The sequence below is a fragment of the Tyto alba genome, unplaced genomic scaffold, assembly GCF_018691265.1.
Source record: "Tyto alba isolate M040663 unplaced genomic scaffold, T.alba_DEE_v4.0 Super-Scaffold_11, whole genome shotgun sequence".
In the NCBI taxonomy this organism is placed as follows: Eukaryota; Metazoa; Chordata; class Aves; order Strigiformes; family Tytonidae; genus Tyto; species Tyto alba.
In genome coordinates, this window is record NW_024881273.1 from 6,733,383 (window position 1) to 6,753,959 (window position 20,577).

Here is a 20,577-nt window from a genome sequence, read left to right on the forward strand (position 1 = left end):
ACAGCCAGTGAAGTAAAAGCAAAGCAGCCTTCTCTCTCGTCACTATTTCCAAGGGTGAAAAGATGTGCCTTTTAAAAAGGGAATCATTTTATAAATGGTATTGCTACAGATACTGCTACGTAACAAGATTATTGCACTAGCTGAAGCATAATATCTCTACTTGCTCCTGCACAGGAGTGTTTAACTGATAAGGCCTAAACTCTGTTGAAAATTGAAAATGCCTTTTTTTTTTTTAATAACATTAGGAAGAAGATGGATTTTCATAGCCACATCTCCTTTATAGCTCTCTAAAGGAACAGCAGCTCCTCTGTGAACATGGACATGTGAAAACAAAGCACGAAATAAAGTCCTTCCAGACTCTCAAGAGAAAGCAGGATGCTGCTGCTGATACGCTGCACATTCTTTACAAGGTACTGCAAAGGCCAGGCAACACCTGGTCCAGGCAGTATTTTTCTTTTTTCTTCCCCCAGAATACCTCTGGCCGCTGAAAACACCCACTCTGAAGACCAAACTGAAATTAATGTTCCCATATGTGAGACCAGAGACTACTTGCCAGGAGAGCCTGAGCAAAAAACAGAACACAAACTGCAGCATTTCAAAAGGGAGATAAATGAGCAGTGTTACACAAAAAAAGCTTGTAGAAGGCAAATACACCTTCAGACCAAGCCATCAAAGTTAATTCAGTTTTAGAAGATAAAACTTACAGAAAAATTAATACTCAAGAGCAGCACAGGAAGTGATAAACATTGGCAAGGGGTTGCCTTTAATTTCTATATGTCAGTAAAGCACATGGGCTAGGATTTCAGTCCCTTAACGCATTCACCATGAAGTAAGATATCAGAACAGGGAGAACGCTCCTTTTTCCTGCAGTGGTAACACATCTGTTTTCAGATAGCAATTATGACTATGTCCAATTAATTTCAACAGCCTCTTCAAAGTTGATACTTTTCCTGGCATTATTGCAAGAAGAAAAATAGCATTAAATTCTTCTTATTTGAAAAGAAAGAGCAAATATTTACTGTAGAAGTTCAGTTCATTGCAGAAGACTGCTACAAGGTAGCATGAGTGATTTACTGCTTTCATTATTCGAGTTAAATAAATCTCCTCCTTTCCAAGCTATTGAATATAGAGTTGTGCTGGCAGAGTGGATTACATTTGATCTATGTACCATGACAAGTACTGAAAATTGTGGGCTTCATTGCTATATTCACCCACTCCTTCCTGAACATAAGAAGAAAGTGTCAATACACAGAGCAGCCTTTGCTCTGTTCCTTCAGCATAAGAAAGCACAAAGCTGCTCTGGAGATGTAATGAGTATACAGTCTGACACCATGGAAACTAAGATAAACTCATTTTAACTCTTTCAACTAACGTTCAGGGTGTGGCATGAGACAAAAATTTTCCTATTCATGAACATTTTATTTGCATATAGCATAGTTCATGGCAGGTTTGCATTAATGTTAATGAAGGTGCTTTTTTTTTTTTTTTTTTTGAAAGTGTATGGATGAAATCTTAATCAGTGTGGAAGCAAACAGCCTATCTGACTCAATCTGGTTTCTGTATCATTTGAAAATGAAAGTATTTAAACATACTGTAATTGCTTCAGAAGAGGAGAAGACGAGTTTCCTGCATTGCTCAGCAGATGGGCATCTCTGATACCAACCCACAGTCTTTACTCTGGGTTTCTTTCACATAGTTTGGGAGGCTGATAAGTATGCTACAAGAACTTGGACAATGTTTAAGAGATTCTGCTCCTCACTGGGATTTCTGTTATCACTTTATCATAGTCTGCTAGCCTACCCACACCACACCGAAACACAATCAAACCACCACAGAAAAAGAAAATTCTGGAAAATGAAACACCACAGTTCTCAACCACTGCTCAAAGTACAATGAGTTGTCTTGTTTATTTTATAGCCTGCTTAATTGAAGTACTTGTCTTCAGTAGAACCAGGAAGACTCCCCATGCAAACAAAACCCTTAAGTTTACTTGCTGTAAGTTTAGCATTTTGACTCTAGGAAGAAAGAGCCTTGTTTTATACCATCACTCTAGCACCAGAGGTGTCACCACAACTGTCACCTAAATCAGAAACCAGACTGAGCAAGTTTTACCAGGAAACTTAGAAACAAAAAGCACAAATGTGAAGGAAAGTTTTATTTGACTTGTAATGCCCACATCCTAAGATTAAAGGTATTTAAAAATAAAAAAATTATCTGCAAAGGAAAAGAAAGAAGCAAAACAACAGGTTTTTACACCTTTAGGAAATCAAGAAAAAGTAGGCACAAGTTTACATTCATTAGTTTCACATATGGTAGAGGAATGTTCTACTGAAGAGGGTTAAATAAAATCCTGCTTTCCCACCTCCTTGTATGAGATGGCACAAGTCATGCTCTTCAAAGCCACACTGATCTCATAGATACAAGGCAGATTTTTCCTCGTATTTTTTTTATTAATGTATTTGTGCTTTAAAGATGATAAAGACCCTCCTAGAGCCATTTGGTGTAGTCTCTACATACATACTAAAGTACTGAGTATGTACTTTAACCACTGGTGAAGCTTGTTACAACCTCCACATAAAAACTGAAAGTCATGCATATTTGAAACTCTGTTTAAGCATCAGAAACTATTGAAGGATTTCATTTCATAGCTGCTAAACCACTTTAAATCCCCATCAGTGTTAAAATCTTGCAAGTGTCAGCCCAGAATGATTTAACCCCTTGAGAATAAGGGTTCATTATAAAAAAGGCAAATATCTTATCTCTAGAGATTCTACCCAAATATATATCTCATCTGCTACTAATACTGAAGAATTTCCTTTGCTAAAACACAATCTGCTGGGAAAAGAAGGATTTTCTAGTGATCTCTTATGAAGCCAGAGGGCAGACAGTTGTTTTGTCATAACCTTTTACTCTACTCTGCAAAACATGAGTATGAGGTGATTACCATTTGGGCCAAGCCCTGCTCTGGATGGGATCAGCGAAAGCAGCCTGAGCCCCTGCTCAGCATTGCATCCAAAAGAGCTGAACACAGCAGGTCACTGACCACCACCCCTCAAGTCAAGGAGAGCTTCTTCCACAGGAACAGCTCCTCTGAACCTGCTGATCTGAACAGTACCCTTCAGAGGGTGCAAACACCTTTCTTCTGCCTTTCAAGCTACGCTGGGGTTGGGTAGGGAGAAAGAGCAGCAGTGAACTGGGCGGGGGGGTGCAGCATGCAGAGAGGTTTAACATCCTCCCCAGTAAAGAGAAAATCAGTTTGTGTCAGCAGACATTGGCTTGTGCAGATGCAAGTTAGTGTTGGTGGGCAGAAGGGGAGAACTCAACATTCAAGAAGCTGCAGATACTGAGGAAGATTCCTCTTCACCTTCACTGGGAGAGCAGCATACCCTGTTTGCAATAAGGACTACGTAAAAGCATAAAGCTGTAATAAAATGGTCTTTCTTCCATTTGATTAAGAATTTACAATTTCTTAGCTTAAAAGGCTGCAGTGCAAGTTAGTGTTTGCTTCATGGGGACCCTGTTTCAGTATCCTCTCCTGCAAGGATGCGAAAAGACCAAAGTCAGCAGCCAGTGTTCTTTGTACACAAAGCAGGCAAGCTGCCCCAAACACTGAGGGCAAAAGACACTCAAAGTAGTAAATAAATACACATAAAACCTCTCTAAAAATGAAAAATTAACAGCATTGATTGTTTAGAATTACAATCCATCTTATTACATTTATCTTCACATTTTAGCATCTTTTTAACCACTACACAAAGCTGCTGAAGTTATTCTTTCTTCTAAACCAGTCACACAAGAGCACAAAGCACTAGAAACATTTTTTTTTTGGCAAAGTAACTTGCTTTCAGAATATAACGTACTTTTGAATCATAGTTTACACAGAGCATGTGTGTCATGCTAATACAACATCTCTGTTTCTTCTCTCACTGCATGCTGCCATGAGCATGACACCTCAGAGACCTTTCCTAGTTTCAATTGCTGTCCTTTCCGTAACAGTTTATTTCATGCAGCCTCACTTGGGTCAGCTGTTCCTCACTTCTGCCTCAGCACTGTCTTGTTTATTGAATTAATCCCGTCTTCAGGATAAACCACATCAATCTGATGTGCTCATAAGAGCAACAGATGTTACATGCTCTACATTTACCCTCTTGCAAGCATCTCAGGAGCATTTATCTACTTCTTTTACATCCTCCTGTTTACTTTTTTTCCTGTTCACTTCCTTCCTGCTTTTACCAGAAGAATCCACATTAAATATGTGAAGAGGAAGAAAGAAGACATTTGTATTCTCCAAGCCCATGCACTGACTTTCCACTCATATGGAAACTCCAGATTCTTATGTACTTATTTTCCCTTGCAAAAATATGGCTAAATAAGACTTATCCCTTTTACCTGGAACAGACACAAGGGGTAACTAATCAGCGTGGAGAAAAAAAAAAAAAAACCATAGTGAAGCTTATGTGTTTGTGAACGTCCTCATTTTTTTCTCCCTGAACACCTCCTCGTTCTGAGGCTGGGACTTGGAGCTGTATGTGGACTGAAACTGGAGAAAGCGCAGGCTGGACCCTCAACCTTAATTTGTGGCATAGCACTCACAGAGAACTCAGCAAATCACTGCAAACCTCACACAAAAGCCAGGACTGCCTCCAGTCCAGCGCAATCCACTGCTGCTATCCTACGCTAGTATCCAACTCAGCACATGTCCCAAAGCAGCCAGATTTCAGGTGCCAGCTGTGCAGTCAGGATCACATCATTTGAGAAGAGCCTGCACCAGCACTACAAGGCCATACATACACATGCATTTGATCTATACCCAGAACTACACTGTTTCTTAGGATTGACAGACTATAAAGAGTCGTTTCCTCTCTAGCAGCTTGATCCCAGCTCTCCAGCTACCTGCACACATAACCCCTTTTGTACAGCACATCCAACACCCACACATCTTACTACCTTGTGCATAATAGAAACGGGCACCACGCTATACCAGTTCCCTCTGCTTGTGTACACCCCACACCTCCTACCCAGCAAAAACTGCTGCTGGTTCATTCTGAAATACAGCAAGGCACTTTGATGGATGTTAAAGACTTTGTGCATACCCAGGCAGGATGAAGATCCACCCCCTCCTCACACTAGCTTGCCTTAGGGGCAAACATAGACCTCAGCTATCTCCTAAGCAAGGATGACCATGGCACAGAGCTCATCATCTGGCCTGCAAAGAGCAGCAACACAGAGGGAACAGACCAACTTCCTTAGAGCTTCAGACTGGTTACAAAAGTCTGCATTTTACTTCAGTGCTTTATAGAAATATTTCTTCCTCCCTGGGAAAGAAATCTTTGCTAGTCACGTTGCACGTGTTAAAACATGTACAGTAAAATCAGCAGTAATGTTTGTAGAAACACAGCAGAGAAGAATGATAATAAAAATCCCAAAGCAAACAAAGCCTCCTTGAGAAGCTAAAGGTCAAGTGGAGAATTTACCAATGATGTTCCTGCTCTCACACACAATCGTAAACGTTAGGGATTACGTCCCAGAAAACACACAGGCAAAACAGGTATATGTGTTGCCCTATTCAAGTGAATTGGGCAAAAATCTGGGCCCAGGCAGTTCGTGGTTTATATGACACATTAAAAATAATAATAATAATAATAATAATAAAAAGAACAGGAAGGTGGAACAAAGAAGAAATTCAAACCATAAGCTGGCAAGTGGTCCTGGATCCATCCCAGCAAACACTACTGGCTACAAAAAGCAGAAGGTCCCACCAGGTTGCTGTGTGTTGAGATAGTCATTGCTGCCACCACTGCACATTGCAGGTAGTTTTATCCATCTTTGGGAGGAAAAAGGTCCTTGTACAAAACTGTTTTCCTCCCCTGACTGAGATCAGATTAGTTCCTTCAGTGGCTCATTTTCACCAGGAAGCATGCCGTTCATCTCAGAGGAAGTCTCGGTGCCCAGATATCCCAAGAGGATCTCACTGCGCCGCCGAGACAGCTGCAAAATGTCTTCTGCCAGCAACTGCACTGTTGTGTATCTCACGTTGTCCAAATCAAACATGTCCTTCAGATATTGTACTATCTGGTGCTGCAAAGACAAAAAGAAGGTTTACAGTATGGAGACCTCCTCCCACCTGCCAACACCAGGTACCCAGACTGCAGCAAGCAGAGAACCCCATAAGGAATTTTGCATGTCTGCCATCCAAGCAAAGATTTGCTTCAGGCTGGGTATTACTTTTGTGCCTAGACCCCCTCACGCCTCTGAAACAGGACAGCAGAGCTCCTGAAGTCAGGAAAGCAATGCTGATGTCCATGGCAATATCCACACAAACATTTAATGAATGCAACACAGACTCTCATGATATTATCTACAAGAGGACTTAGGCTTTAAGATCAAATATGTATCTTGGTAGATCCCACGTACTTTGACAGGGTATTCTTTCAGTGTATGCACCTGTAACCTTTTCCAATGCTGATGGTATAAATTGATCTCATCACACATTTTTGCTATTGGTTCTGGTAAACTGTGCTGGGAATTTTTAATCAATCTGAATTCAGCAATCTCCACCTCAAAAACCTGTGATTTTTAGAAGGTTTTTGTACAGAGCTAAGTTTCTAAATGCCACATCAGTCACCAAAAGCACACATCAACAGCTTTAAACCAGAAGACAGCAGGAGTCCCACACAGATTAGGTACAGAAAAGCCATCTTACCTTGAAGAAACTGCAGACTTCAGATAGCTGTTGCTTGGGCCCCAGAAAACCGAAGGCTAGAACAGGACTGACATGCTCCGATACGGAGTAGAAATGAGAGATAAAGCCATCTGGTACCTGTCACAGGGAATGGAAGAATCGGTTGGTCTTGGTTCTCAGACAGAATTAGCATCTTATTCCATATCCACTACCAAAGTCCCTGCCAGAAAGCGCCATGCTTCAGTAACTGAAGTCAAGAGCTACTTAAGAACATCTCTTCCTGCAGAATTACATTTATCTTTCAGATCCCTTGAAGGATGACTAAAGCCTTCTACCTTCACGTTTCTAAACTACTATTTCAGGAGGAAAATAAATAGAAGAAAATGAAAGGCAATCAGGCAGTCTTTATAGACTATTTATAATCACTGGACCAAGCCAGAAAGGGCATGCAAATATCCAAGACAAAGCTACTGCATGACAGCACCAATACAGCTTCCAACACCCTTATTTCTCTCTGTACCTTCTCACAAGGCACACCCAGTCATACCAGCTGGTTGTGGGATAAGAGTTGAAAACTTGCCAGAGGCCACAGACCCTGTGGCAGAACCGGGACTGTGAAGTTGTGGTTTCCTGTTCCCCAGGTCCATGAACTCATCTGCTGTGATAGTTTAGAAAGCCACAGATTTAAGGGAAACACATCAACTAACAGCTAGTCAGCAATGAGCATCGGGAAGGGAAGTGTGTTGCGCTGCCAGCAGGGAAACTGCAATTCAGGAGCAGCCCCTTGTTGTTTGGTGTCTGCGACCATTCCTATGGTATTCTGAGCTGGGAGAGGGAATACCAGACATTGTCTTTTGAATCCTCATGTTGAGAAAAAGTGACGATAAACTCAGACTGATTCAGTAAAACACTGGCATGGCACTGGCACAATGACAGCAGGACCCCAGCACGCTAAAGCATCACAGAGAATGCAATTCAGTTCAGTTTCATTCCACTCAGATTTTGTATTTTGTAGAGATTTAGGCGTTACCTCTTCAGCTTCAAATACATTAGATTCTTTCCCTTTTAACTAATTTTGCTTACCATCAGAAGCCTCCTTTTTGCTTTCAGAACTGACCAGCAGGCAGTTGCTAGAGCCTATGATTGATGGAGAGAGACCATCAGTTACTGGGATTACTTAAAAAAAAAAAAAAAAAAAAAAAAAAACCACAGACCAAAACAAAACAAAAACCCAACAAAACATCAAAATATCAAAGCAGTGGCCATTTTATGCCAACGGATTTTAGTGAGGTGAACTGGAAGTAGATTTGGCCACTCCTGACCCATTCCAGAAAAGCCAAAATGTTTTTGAAGATTGCTAATATGATCTGACATAGTTGCCAAATACTCCAGAATGCAGACTGTAAGCAGACAACTGTTAAAAGGTGCCTCCCAACCACCATCTTCTCCATCTGTGAAACTAATCAGTCTTAAATATGCAGCTGGAGGCCAGGACTAGAGGAAAATGCTGCTATTTGAGCCTCAGTGTCTGATAACAGTCACTAGAAAAATAAGTCTACTGGAGCCAACCAGATGCTTTCAAAATAAGGAAGGCTTTCCTGTAAACAATTTACATGTACCAGAACACTTGTTTAGAGCTTCAGGAAAGCATGGTATTTCTAAAGAGAAAATTCAGCTCAGCCAGGACAGCTGAGGTTATACTCTTTTTCTAGCCCTGGCACTGCGATCTCATGCTCAGTGCAACGACTCCCCGTTTAACACACCGTCTCCTTGAAGCTGTCAGAGAGCCAGCGGTTGCGCAGCACAGCCAGCACGGAGGAGGGCGGGTTCTCCAGATCCTCAAAAGCATCCATAAGGATGAAATCCAGCACAATATCAAAGAAACTCATGCATACCACCTGTCAGAGAGCAGAACAGGCTGTAAAGGAGACAGGTTTAAAAAAAAAAAGGAGATGGACTTTACTCTTTTGCTCTGAAGCAACAAAACGTAATGAGCTGAAGTTTGCCATCAAGGCAGGAGGACCGAACTGTGTATGCTGAGTTCACAGCCCCCAGAGAGGGGCTGGCCAAGAGACTTATTAATCCTGTGTTTAGAAAAAGCCCAGTCAAAGGGCAAACAAATCTTACGGACCTACAGATAGTAACTTGTGCCCTCTAGAAGAAGTTGGGATTTTGAGTTGGGGTTTTGGTTTTTCTTAACCACAGTAGTGCTGACATTGCTGAAGGCAAGATTTGCCATGAAGTTTAAACACCCCAACAGCGAGTTTTCCCCTTGCCTTCCCCAGCAATGAACAGTTGCAAAATAATCATATTTCAGCAGCAGTTCTTTCACTCCTGGGCCATTTCTACCTATTCATTATCCTCCAACTCCTCTGCAACTTTCTAGAGAGAACACTGTTACCAACCCCTCTTCCCTCCAGCTCCTGCTGAGTAGTCGGCCAGGTCTCTTGTTTCAGCGCATAACGCAGCATCTCCTCGTAGCTTTCTAGAAAAGCTTTAGGATTCTGGGAACACAGAGAAACAAAACACTTCAGAAGGTACAACAGTTGTGGGCACATTTCACCCGTCTGATGACTCTATTTTGAGCTAATATAAACATCAATGGATGAAACTGGCTGAAGATTTTAGCCAGAACAGTCTTTGTGCAGAAAGAGGGAATCTATTTCTGGGAGGCATGGATGGCCCTGGGTTCAGCTCTGACTCAAAGCACCTGTGTTGCTTGACTTTCTTCAAGGAAGTAGCAAGAGACACCTGTAAGCAAACCAAGCCAGTAAGGGACTAACACTGCAATCAACAATCTCCCTGTTTAGGGGACGACCAGTGACTAAGCCAGTGATCTGAGAGCTAGTATAGTTTGATTCTTTTCCCTTTCCTATATTCCTTGAGACAATGCCATTGCTGATGCACAGCCTTTACCATTTGTTCGCTCCAGTGAGGTACAGTATCAGACTGTGGACAGGAGCTACACAGAGAGGTTCTTTCAAGAGAATTTGGTTAAACAAGATTAAAAGCACATACATTTTATTTCTTGCAATAGTCACCAGCATCCAGATGAAGTTTTCTCCTTACAAGACAATGGAAAAACTCTGGGTTGGGATGGAAGAACAAGCATCCCTGCACTCACAAGACACAGCTAAACTGTATACAGACATCCTACCTTTTCAGCTTTTGTCATCAGTCCTATCACCATTTGCTTCCCAACCTCCCCAAAAAACAGTTGATTGCTTTCATCCTCCAGCAGCTCCTACAAAGGGAACACAAGAAGTCTCCAGTGAGTGCCTACACCCACATGAATTCTAAGTTGGGAGAAAATAGAAGAGGACATAAACCAGTGCAATGCTGCATACACCAGTATCATAAACCTTTAATAAGCTGGAGACTAGAATCTAAACAAAAATGCTCTCCTCCAGGAAGCAAATTTAAAATTAGTCTGAAAGACTGGAAGAGGCAAGAACAGAGGCCTGGAAGCCAGCGACAGTGGGACCAGGGCACAAAAACTGCTGTTTGCTCTAGACGTACATTGCTGGGATGCAGATCACAGTAAGGAGAAGGAAACCTTGCTCCCTCACTTCAGAGATTTAACTCCAGCCCAGTGAAAAGCTCTTAAGTGAGAGTAGCAGCTCCTGGGCAGCTCTGAAACTACCAAACTTTGACTTCCCAGAACTGAAGCAGCGTCAGTGACCATGTAACCAACACTCAAGCTGGGCACAGGGACCAGGGGATCCTCTCTCCAAATGAAATTGAACAGGATGGGATTACAGAGTTAAGCAAGGGGAGCTTGGGCTGCTGCTGCTGCTGCTTTTACTTGATCTGGAGGAGCAAAGACTTTACCCCTGAACAGAGGAGAGCATACTGCTGGCATCAATGCGCCACAGGAACCCAGGAGCCTTGAGCCGTGCTCACCTGGAAGGCCTGCCTGACACAGTGCAGCTTTGCGAGGAAATCCTGGTCGCTGTAGCAGCCAAGGAGCTCTGTCCTAGAGGTAAAAGGGAAGGACTGCATAAATTTCAGCTCTTCTGATGCCTGTGTTCCTAACAACTATGCTCCCTTAAAAAAAATAATTCCCGGTCTGTGCCTAGGAGAAAGTAACAACTGCATTCCCTTTGCACAGCTCTCTGGGGGACCACAGCACCTCTGCAAAGGCTGTTACAGCACAGGACTGTGCCAGCTGGCCACACAGAACAGGCACATTTCTCATTACTAATTTGCTGGGACGATTACCCTTTCTTGACATGTGTCCTAAAACCTGGGGCTATTTCCCTGGGAATTCCAAACCAGTAGAAAGGATGCTAAGAGTTTCCGACCCCAAAGGGTTTTTCGGGTTATAAGGCTGTCCAGAGGCAAATGATGTGTTCACACTGCTCAAGGGAGCCTCAACACAAGGACCCACAACTCCAGCTGGCACTTCACCTCAGCGTCCGGCACGCAACTTTCCCTTCTTTCACTAACTGCAGAGCTTCTTCATACGCTGCTACTGGCTTAGAGAGGTGGAATGGTATTTCCTCAAAGTGGAGAGAGTCAAAGAGCTGTAGAGGTGGCAAGAGGTAGGGGAAGAATAAAATGATCTTGTTAAGTATTTGCAAATACTCAAGAGACTGCGCACAAGCAAGATGTGTCTTCTTCAGCTAGCAAACTACTGTCAGTGCCAATTATTTCGTGCAAAGATATTTCTTTTCCCTCCCAATTTCAAAGCCGTCTCAGCTCTGACACAGCTCAATATCCCCTAAAGTTTATACAACCAAGCCACATTACATTAGATTTACAGGACTTTCCTAGCTGTTATGGCATGTTTTCTACAGTAGATAGGAAGATGACATGGAAATGCTGGTTGGAAAGGGCTGCACCATGCCCCTAATTAAACAGCTTTTCCTCACATCCATCATGAACCTCCCAGCCTGGGGCTGTTGCTCCATGTTTTATCATCTTCCTCTACCAAGATGTGTTTGGCTCCACTGCCTTTGCGGCTCCCCTCCAAGCAGCTGGACTGTGACACACAGCTGAAACTTAAGTCACCTCTGCTGCAGAGAAGAAGGAGTCCTCGGAAACTGAGCTGTCTTCATCATCCGTCCGAAGCCGCAATGACCCATCCGTCAATGGAAGCATTAAAGTCTTCTCTGGAGGAGAGGAAGAAGCTGCATGTGTTGGAGTTTGTGGACTACCATTCCTCTTAGCTCCTGTGCTCTCTCTCCCCCACCCCCACAAACAGCACTTTGTCACTACTTCATTGCCTTACCTTACAGAAAAGGCATAAAACCAGACAGGAAACTGGCATTTTAATGCATTTCTAACCCGGCTCCCATACCCAGATCCAGCAGCATGCTGTCTGACGGAAGTGAAGACCCAAACTCTTCTTGGAGGTGGTAGGCTCGGTGCAAGAGGGACTCCAGCTTCTCGGCAAACTCCCTTTTCTGGGATTCCTCCTTGAATATATATAAATGACACCCTTAGTTAGCCAGCTGGGCAGAGACAGATGGACAGCACAAATATGGAAGGAAATTTTCAGTAAAATGGGATTTACAGTTTGCAGATTAAATGATTTAAAGAGGGAGAGACAGCTCATTAATCCTACAATGCAGCTAATAATACAAGGAGAGAGAAGCTTCTACACAGCCTATTCAAACCCTCTGGCTTTTTAGCTTCACTATTTTGTTAAAAAACGAAGAAAGAACTTAAGAACTTTAACCTGCCATCCAGAAAAACAGGCATTTCAATGAGTTACAAATCACTTAATTCTCCTGATTTGTGACTTTAGCCTAATTTCAAGAGGGAATCACATCAGAAAACCTGTGTTGAATACAATGGAGTATCCAGAACTGGATAACAGAGTCCTTGAATTAAGGTGCTGGGCATAAGCAAAGTTTGCTGTAAGCAGCTCAGGAGGATGGGGAAAAAAAAAAGAAAAGGAACTAAAATAAGACTTACACAGCATTTTGCCTTCATGCCCCTGTGTCTGCATGAGTATCTCACCCAGAAGACAGAAGCATTAACAAGAAGCACAAAATCTATTGTGATAATGAATCAACTGTTTTTAAGTCAGTTTTAGAAACACTATCAGACTCTTCAAGGGGCGACAACAAGACAATTCAGATTTGACTTGGATAAATATTATCCTGCACAGAAGACAAATATCCCTCATAGTTAATACATCAGGCCCTGTTTATAAGAGGCTGGGAACACTTTTTGTCAGTGAGAACTCCTGGAGACTTGGGTTTAGCTCCTTTCACAGTCCTGAGCTACAGCTGCTCTTCTTAGCCTCATGGCTGTCACTGAGCCATTCTAGTTTGGATCTCCTCTTATCAGAGGTCTTCCCTGTATAGTCCTCAAGTCCAAGACAGCAAGGTGTTGTCCTAAAACACTGGTTTCTGTAGCTGTAGGCTGAACAAGTTACACATCTTCCTGCCTCACTTGCTCAGTGAGCAGGGGCATACTTTGCTCCAACCAAGTCACCCCTTTGCTTTACTCATTAACACTCGCAGGCAGCTGGCCTCTGCTTCTCCACCCAGTTTCCTAGGAAGTGATAGTGACCATCAATATCTCCACTTTAAAAAGTGTTAAAAAGTTACAGACACAACACTGCCAGACAAAAAGCTATTTCTTCCTCGCCGGTAGCCTTTTCCTACCACAGTCTCTGCTACTGGAGGACTTGCATGACAGTGACTGACATGATGCTGGAAGGTGGGTAGAAAAGCTGGGGAATGAGGGGGCGAGACTTATTAAAAAGCAAAAGAAATTAAAAACACCCACTCACATTGCATAAGAAATCCGCAGATATAGACAGCTCTTAAACAGAGTCTGGCCCAACCCTGCCCTTAATTTGCTCTTCTTTTAACCTCCTACTAATTACTGCTTCCAGCACCCAGGCTGGCCTTTCAGCATGTTCCCAAGCTGGCAAATGCAAGGGAAAAGTGGGGATCTACCTCTGGGATGTTCTCAGACATGCTCTCTTGCTGTTTCTTGCTGTCCCAGGGCACGGGGGTGCTGGTACTAGCACTGTCCCTCTGCCTGATGGTCAGTGCCTGCTCCCACTTCTGCAGGGCCTCCTCGAACAGCTCCATGCCTGCCAATGCAACCAAATACAAGCTGTGAGAGTCCCACTTAGGAAGAAAGCCATACAGCACAATTCTTTGCTCACTCAGTCAATGCAGCGAAAAGGGAAGCCTCTCTCCAAGTGATAAGAAGAAGTAAATGTATTCTATTTTTTTTTTCCCTTTTAAATATGTTTTAATCTGGATTATAAGTTAAGAACATCCCCAAACTGGTTAACACATCAGCTGTGTTACTTCCAAATTACTGTTCTCCGCACAAGATGAGCCTGTTGCTCAAAGAACAGTATTGTGGAAGTATATTATTCACTGAGAAAATGAAGAAATATTTCTTTAGGAGAATATGGGATTTTTATAACTAACGAGTGACTGAGTTTAAGTCGAGAATGGGAGCTTCCTTTTAGAGCCCTACACTGAGCTGCTGATATTTTATGTCAGTTTACACCCTCCTTTTGCTCTCACAGTAATAAACAACTCCCCCCTGCCAGAGCAATGTTACCCTTGTGTTCATTTACCTTGGACGTAGAGGCTTTCTGCACTGGAATCACCAATGGCTCCAGCATCTCCCACTGCCTGGGCCTCCCACATCCCTACTGATGCTGGTGTTGGACTTGAAGAGTTGACTACTACCATCTGCAGGAGGGGAGCAGAGAGTAGCAAATATCTCGTGAATTCTCTCCGAGGGTAGTAACGTTAAGACCACACAAACACCACCACCAGTTAAATTTCAACAATGAGCCATTTCCCATGTTTTCCCTTGTGCTTCCCCATATCAGTACTCCCTTGCCTGGGAAGGGGAAGGTGTCACGGGTTACCAGCCCCTGCCCACTTGGATTCACACTACACTGTCAACTGCTAAAAGCCACACGGTGTTGAGAGGGGAGGCAAGGTGAGAAGTCCCCCCCTTTTCCACCCAGCACCACAGCGTTGTCTTTGAAAGCACAGAAAGTTGTGTAGGAAATGTGTTCCCAACCTATTTACACTGCAGCTTTGTTAGGAAACAGCGAGCTGTACAATGGTGAGCACTAGCATGAGAGCACTGATGGAGGTAACAGCCCAAGAAAGCTCCAAAGCAATCACTACAAAGGCGTAAGGATTTTGACAGAAAGTTCACATCAGCCCCAGCTGTCTGTACAAAAAACACTGGAAGCTGGGGGGAGGCAACCACAGTCCAAACAAAGAAGTAGGTTACCAGGAAAAATACAGCTGAGGACTTTGGTCAGTGGGATCCTCATTCTTCTCTTTGTAACCAAATCTTCTCCTGGGACGACTGAGCACCAAGATCCACACAGCAAACTGTCAGCTTTCTCCAATTTCACACTAGCACATAAATGTCTCTTAAAGTTTGACCCAATAAAGCACTGGGTTCAAATGCTAACAATGACCAGTGTTTTCATATGGCTTAGAGAAAGATGTCCAAATGTGAGCCTATACTAGAAAAAAAGCTGCAATAATTGTGTGACAGATGAGTTCTTGCCCTTTCTCCATTGATTAATCTCTGTGAAGTGTTAATAAATCACCCTGAGATCCAGAACTACAAATCATCAGTTCAGTGCTACTGACTTATTTACTAGATGGCAAATAAGAGCCCCAGGAAGCAGATGAGAGAACAGGCAGAAACTGCAGCTGTGCGAATGATGAGCTGTTTTCCCATCAAGTAACATTAAAGCAACAAGTACAGCATCACAGACACTCAGCTCTCACACAAGGAAGGGGGTACAGGATCGGATCCCTCTCCGCATGGATATCCCCACCCATGCACCAGCAGTGGATAAAGGAATTTATATAGTTTTTTATCTAAAGAGAAACAGACTTCAGTGATACAAACCCAGGATGGTATTTGTGGGAAGGGAGAAGCCACGGGGGAATTAAATGGACATGAGAGTCCCTGCAGTGGGAAGGAGGCCAGAGCTGGACACAGCTTAGTCCGCACTGACACATCCCATCATATCCCAGTTACCCCAGGGGAATACTGGTGCAGGGCTGCACAGCCAGCGCCGTGCCGGCACTGCCGCCTGCTGGAGACAGCAGAGATTTTTGGCAACTTTCTGGTGCTTTAACTGTGCAGGAAGAGGTAAAATACAGCAATGCCTGCACATACTGTAGCGTGCTGCTGGCCGACAGCTCCCTTCAAAGGGGTGATTCTTCCCTCTTCTTGCTCCAGCATTGCTAACCAGCTGCCGAGCCCGGGAGGGTTGGCACCGAGGGGGTGTTTCACAGTAAGTTGCAGGGCACGAAGCTGCAGAGGTTTGCTCATGCTGTCTATTACTCCAGCAGCACCATGCAAGGCTTTGAGCAGTGGGGATGTAAAACAGGTCTTGAAGCCACAAATGCTCCCCAGCAGTTCTGTGTTTGGTCTCACAAGAGGTGGTTATAAGCAGTGATGGCTTCTCCTGCCTGGTTAAGCCTGAATTACCTGTATTTATGGGTATTTGAATTACCTGTATTTATTGGCTTTGGAGGAGGTAGAACAACTAGGCTGTGTTCTCAACCTGCACTGTTTCCCAAATAGAGCTATCAGATTTTGGTTGTTAACTTGGTTTTACCAACCAAGCAACCTGTGAGCAGCCCCAGCACAGGCTGTGCTCGCACAGGGGCTGCTGGGCCACCCAAACTCCCACCACAGAGGGAAGCAAACAAGCTCCCCACTGCTGTGAGACCCAACAACAACCCAGCCCCGCTCCGCAAGGGGGTCACAGACTGCCCTGAGGAATCACAGCCATGTCCCACACACAAGTCCCTCCTGCAGCCCCTCGTTGGCCAGAGAAGTGTGACATGCCCTCTTGGCCACAGGAAAATGCTGCTCTGACTTCATGCAGGCAACTCCAGTCACTGCGAGGTTAATATCAGAAACCACCCTATAATTACACTGTAACCTGTTCTGCTCCAAAAGCTTTGGCGTTATCCATCAGCCAGCACAAGCCCAAGGACTCAGTGATCTTGTTACAGGTAGGTGCACTCACGTCTCCCAGCCCTGCTTCTCCCAACCCAGCTGAGAAGGTCCTTACCGAGGCGAGGCTGTGGGAGGAACTGGAATGTTTGCTGGGCTCAATGGAGGAAATCCCGCTGAGCGTGTCATTGCTCTTGCTGCCAGGACTGTGGACTCTTTTGCTGGAGTATCCTGCAGTTGGGAAGGTCACACAAAAACAGGATTTTAGGCCCAGTTCACTGCAACTGTGAATAGCGCGGGGAACATCATCCTGTCAAGTGTAACTGAGAATGGGCAAAGCAGCATGCAATACCTAGAAATTAGTGACAGATCTCCTGTATGCTCTTTTTTGCTCTGAGACACTAAGAAAGCTGGTATCAGTGGGGATCTGAGGCTGAGGAATGAATATTTATTCACTGCTTATTGATAGCAGGAGGCAAATGGAAAACATCAAGAAGAAACTCCTACAACTTCCCTCAGGCCAGACAGAGCACAGACGTTGCTCCCTTGGTTATTATTAAAAATCCTTAAAGATTAAAAAGATTTTCATATGTTTTGAAGAACAAATGCTTAATCCCTAAAGTGCTTTGCTGAGGACCCTGGTCAGTCTTACCCCAAAAATCAATACAATCAGGTGAAGAAGCTGTCCAAGGTCCAGGAGCCACCACAGAGCTGGACAGACACTCCCGACTCTCCAGCCTGGCCCAGGCCACCCTCCCCTCCACCACCCAACCTTGCCGACAGGACTGCACGCAGGATCAGGCGTCATACTGGCATCACCGAGATCAATACGCAACCAGGTCACCACGTGCCCCCCGATCATTATTCTCAGGGGAAGCATGGCATAACAGGTCCACAATCTTTCTGTAGGAAGGGGGGATGGGAACTGCAAACCTTGGTGAAAACCTCAGTGTCACTTGCTCATGGCACTGTGCTTCAGGCTTCTAATTTCATTTTGCATCACTGCACTACACAAATGGCTCTTCTTTCCTCTTCCCCCCTCCCCAGCTGTCAGGAACTTCTCGTTGTTCCCTGTACACCCTCTTTGCTTCCTCACGAAAGGCTTTTAGAGATTTTCCCTTTCTGCAAGGCCAACCTTTCTTCACGGAGGAGACCCTTCTGGTTGGCAAGATGGGCACTGTGATTCCTCCAGGCTTAAAGCCGCATTTTTCTGGAGCAATCTGCTTCTTTCGACGACGACGACGCTTCAGCTGATGAGCTGCAAGAGCCAACGCAACTGTCCCGAGAGCTGTAGCAAACAGCACTTTACGCAGGCCTGGAGAGAGCCGCAGCTGAGAGAAGACAGACTTTAAACACAAAAGATATGAAAGAGCAACAATGAAAAAACAATTCCACCACCCTTTTTTTTTTTTTTTTTTTTTTTCTTTAAAGCTGTCTTAAACATTAGATGCTTTGGCATTCCCCCCTCCCACCCTGAAAACACAGCTCCTGCTACACAACTAAGACTTAGCAGCAGAGAAACTTGGTCTCAGTTATCATTACCAAAACACGCTGCAAAATTTGCACACAGCCCGTAACAGATGCAATTGGAGTTACCCAAATTCAGCTCTGAAACCCTGGTATGTAGCTGAGCTTTACTGCCCTAGGTGTCACATTACTACAAGTGTGAAATATATTAATCATCTTTAAAATAAGTCTTTTTCTAGTGCTTTTGAAGAAGAGAAAGGTTGAACCCCAGTGTTCTCCTGGGATGTGGAAAGCCCTTCTCTCCCCCTCTCCAAGCCCACCCTGAGCAGCCTTCTCCCACCCCCCCAAACTCTCCATGCAATTCTTACGAACCCTCACACTGCCCAGGTCCCCTAGCATCACTCCGTCATGCCTCTGTCCCTCACAACTAACACAGACTCTTCTCTCTCTACAGACAACCCCCAAAGAGAAAACCAAAGGAACCCAACCAAAAAGCCTTTCATGATTGTTTTACCTGCCCGAACGTTGTGTAAACAAACACAGGGATCTCTGCCACTGTCATTGCCAACGCCTGGATGACGGACATTCCCTCCGTCCTTCTAAATGCCATGTCTGAATGAGGATCTTGGCGCCTCCAGGAGCCACAAAGGGGAAGGGCACTTGTGGAAGCTGCGTGAGCTGCTCACAAAGAAATCCAACTTTTCTCTGGCATCTGGCTCAGAGTCCTGGTGTCAGCCTTCATCCAGCAATCCTCCTCCTGCAGGAAGAATAGAAAAATCAGGTGAGTGAAGGGAACATGCGACCTGCATCTCATTGTACTGCACTTCACAAACAACACGCCAGATCACTCGGAGCAGCAGTGCCACTAGAGCCAAGCAGGAGATCTAAGGCATCTTCTCACCAACAGCAGCAATTTTTTTGCTTGTCCTACCAGCCATGGGGTCAGACTCCCAAACTGCTCTACAGCAGCAGCATCCTTGGGCTCAACAGCTGCCAGAGATTTCTAAATGCACCAGAACTGGCTGCACATGGTTGGAGGGACTTTGTTTGCAGTCCCATATAAATAAAAAAAAACCCCAACTATTACAAATAACCACATGTACACTTTCATTGGCAAAACTCTGCTCTTGCTCAGTTTTCTGTGTGTCAAAGACCTGCTCAGGCGTCACCAGCCAAGGGGTGTTTGCCCAGGAGGTTTCAGAACTGCTGGAGTTTACACAGAGCTTTGCTGGCTGTGCTGGGAACTGGGGAGCAGGGACAAGCTTCATGTCAAGAACAGAGCTACAGAAGAATGTGTTGAAACCAGCGGGGGGGAAATCACCTTTTAAACACCACGAAGTTATAAACCCTTTGGTCCCGCTCCCTGCCAGACCAGCCTTTGCAGCAATCCACCCTCGCTGCAGCGAGGAGACGCTGCTCTTACCCTGCGTGTGGCCGCACTCCAGCCACAGCAGGCTCCAGTGTCTCCCCACACCAACAAGCTAAACCCACCCCGGGTGTTACAGCGGCGTGACAATCTCTGACCTCAAGGCTGACAGCAACCTCACACCCCACTGCCCGTGGGGTGGTGTAACCCGGTCTGGCAGCCACGTTTGGAAGTGGGTTCAAGGTGGCAGAAGCCCGCAGGGACCAGACACGGGTGACGAGCTCTCCCCACAAGGTTAAACACAACGTTTTGGCCGGAGCAGATGAGGAGGGCAAAGTGCAAGAAATTTTGGGCACAGAAAACAGCCTGGGGGTTACTATGCCTGGCTGGAAAGCAAATGCAGCAAGGCACCAGTGAAATCCCTCTGTGCGGGGCATCTCCCCACAGCCCTGCCAAGGCACCCCAAGGTGTTAAACCCACTGGCCAGGCAGGCCCCGCGGCAAGGAGCTCCCCACAGGACACCCCGTACCAGCACTGCAGCAAGCTGGGGCGCAACAAACGGGGCTCCCGGGCCCTCTGCATCCCCGGAGCATCCCCACACCCCCGGCACCCCTCATGCCGCCGCACCCTGGGGTCCCCTCAGGCCCCTCGCACACCTGGGGCATCCCCCGGGCCCTCCTGCACTCACGCACCCCGGGGACACCCTCGGCATCTACAAGTCTCCCGCACCCGTGCATCCCGGGGGGTCCCGCACCCCTCTGCACCCCGGTGTGTCCCACCCCCCCCTAGGCCCGGTTCCACCCGGAGGTCCCTGCCTCCGATTTCCCCCCCCCCCCCCCAGCGATGGTGCAGCCCGTCCGGCCCGGCCCCCGCGAGCGAGCGCGGGCGGCACCACTCACCGCGGCGGGGGGGCACGCGGCCACGCTCAGCGCCCTCTCCCCCGCGGCGCGCGCCATGGCCGCGGAAGGGCAGCGTCTCCTTCCCCCGCGCCGCAACCTACCCTGAGCGGAGGCGGGGCCAACCGCGGTGAGGCAAAACCATCGCGTGCCCCCTCCTCCCCTTCCCCACGCTGCGCCCTTCTAGCCAATAAGAGCGACGAGCTGCAGGCCGGCGCACCAATCGGGACGCT

At 45.7% G+C, this 20,577-nt stretch overlaps 1 protein-coding gene across 4 annotated transcripts; it reads right to left on the bottom strand.

The window, feature by feature from the left end:
- Positions 1-1,882: 1,882 nt before the first annotated feature.
- MIGA2 (mitoguardin 2) lies at positions 1,883-20,475 on the bottom strand. 4 transcript variants are annotated; one of them, XM_042786827.1, is made up of 16 exons: positions 20,449-20,475; positions 18,597-18,839; positions 17,751-17,961; positions 16,734-16,846; positions 14,241-14,358; positions 13,600-13,739; positions 11,985-12,102; positions 11,696-11,796; positions 11,093-11,208; positions 10,586-10,658; positions 9,840-9,926; positions 9,088-9,186; positions 8,446-8,580; positions 7,766-7,819; positions 6,704-6,820; positions 1,883-6,078 (listed from the first exon to the last, which is right to left on the bottom strand). In XM_042786827.1, the coding sequence occupies exons 2-16, from the start codon at positions 18,690-18,692 to the stop codon at positions 5,878-5,880; spliced, it is 1,779 nt and encodes a 592-aa protein (XP_042642761.1). In that variant the 5' UTR covers positions 18,693-18,839; positions 20,449-20,475; the 3' UTR covers positions 1,883-5,877. The 4 variants fall into 4 exon arrangements, with proteins under 4 accessions (XP_042642761.1, XP_042642763.1, XP_042642762.1 ...); XM_042786829.1 differs by having other exon boundaries at positions 17,751-17,946; positions 20,348-20,454; XM_042786828.1 differs by having other exon boundaries at positions 11,985-12,099; positions 20,348-20,454.
- Between the last annotated feature and the right edge of the window lie 102 nt (positions 20,476-20,577).

Coding starts and splice junctions, on each gene's coding strand:
- MIGA2 (XM_042786827.1), bottom strand. CDS start 18,692: ATGGCATTTAGAAGGACGGAGGGAATGTCCGTCATCCAGGCGTTGGCA. Junction 17,962..18,596: donor TTTACACAACGTTCGGGCAG/GTAAAACAATCA, acceptor TTGTGTTTAAAG/TCTGTCTTCTCTCAGCTGCG. Junction 14,359..16,733: donor CCTCCCACAGCCTCGCCTCG/GTAAGGACCTTC, acceptor CCCCTCCTGCAG/ATGGTAGTAGTCAACTCTTC.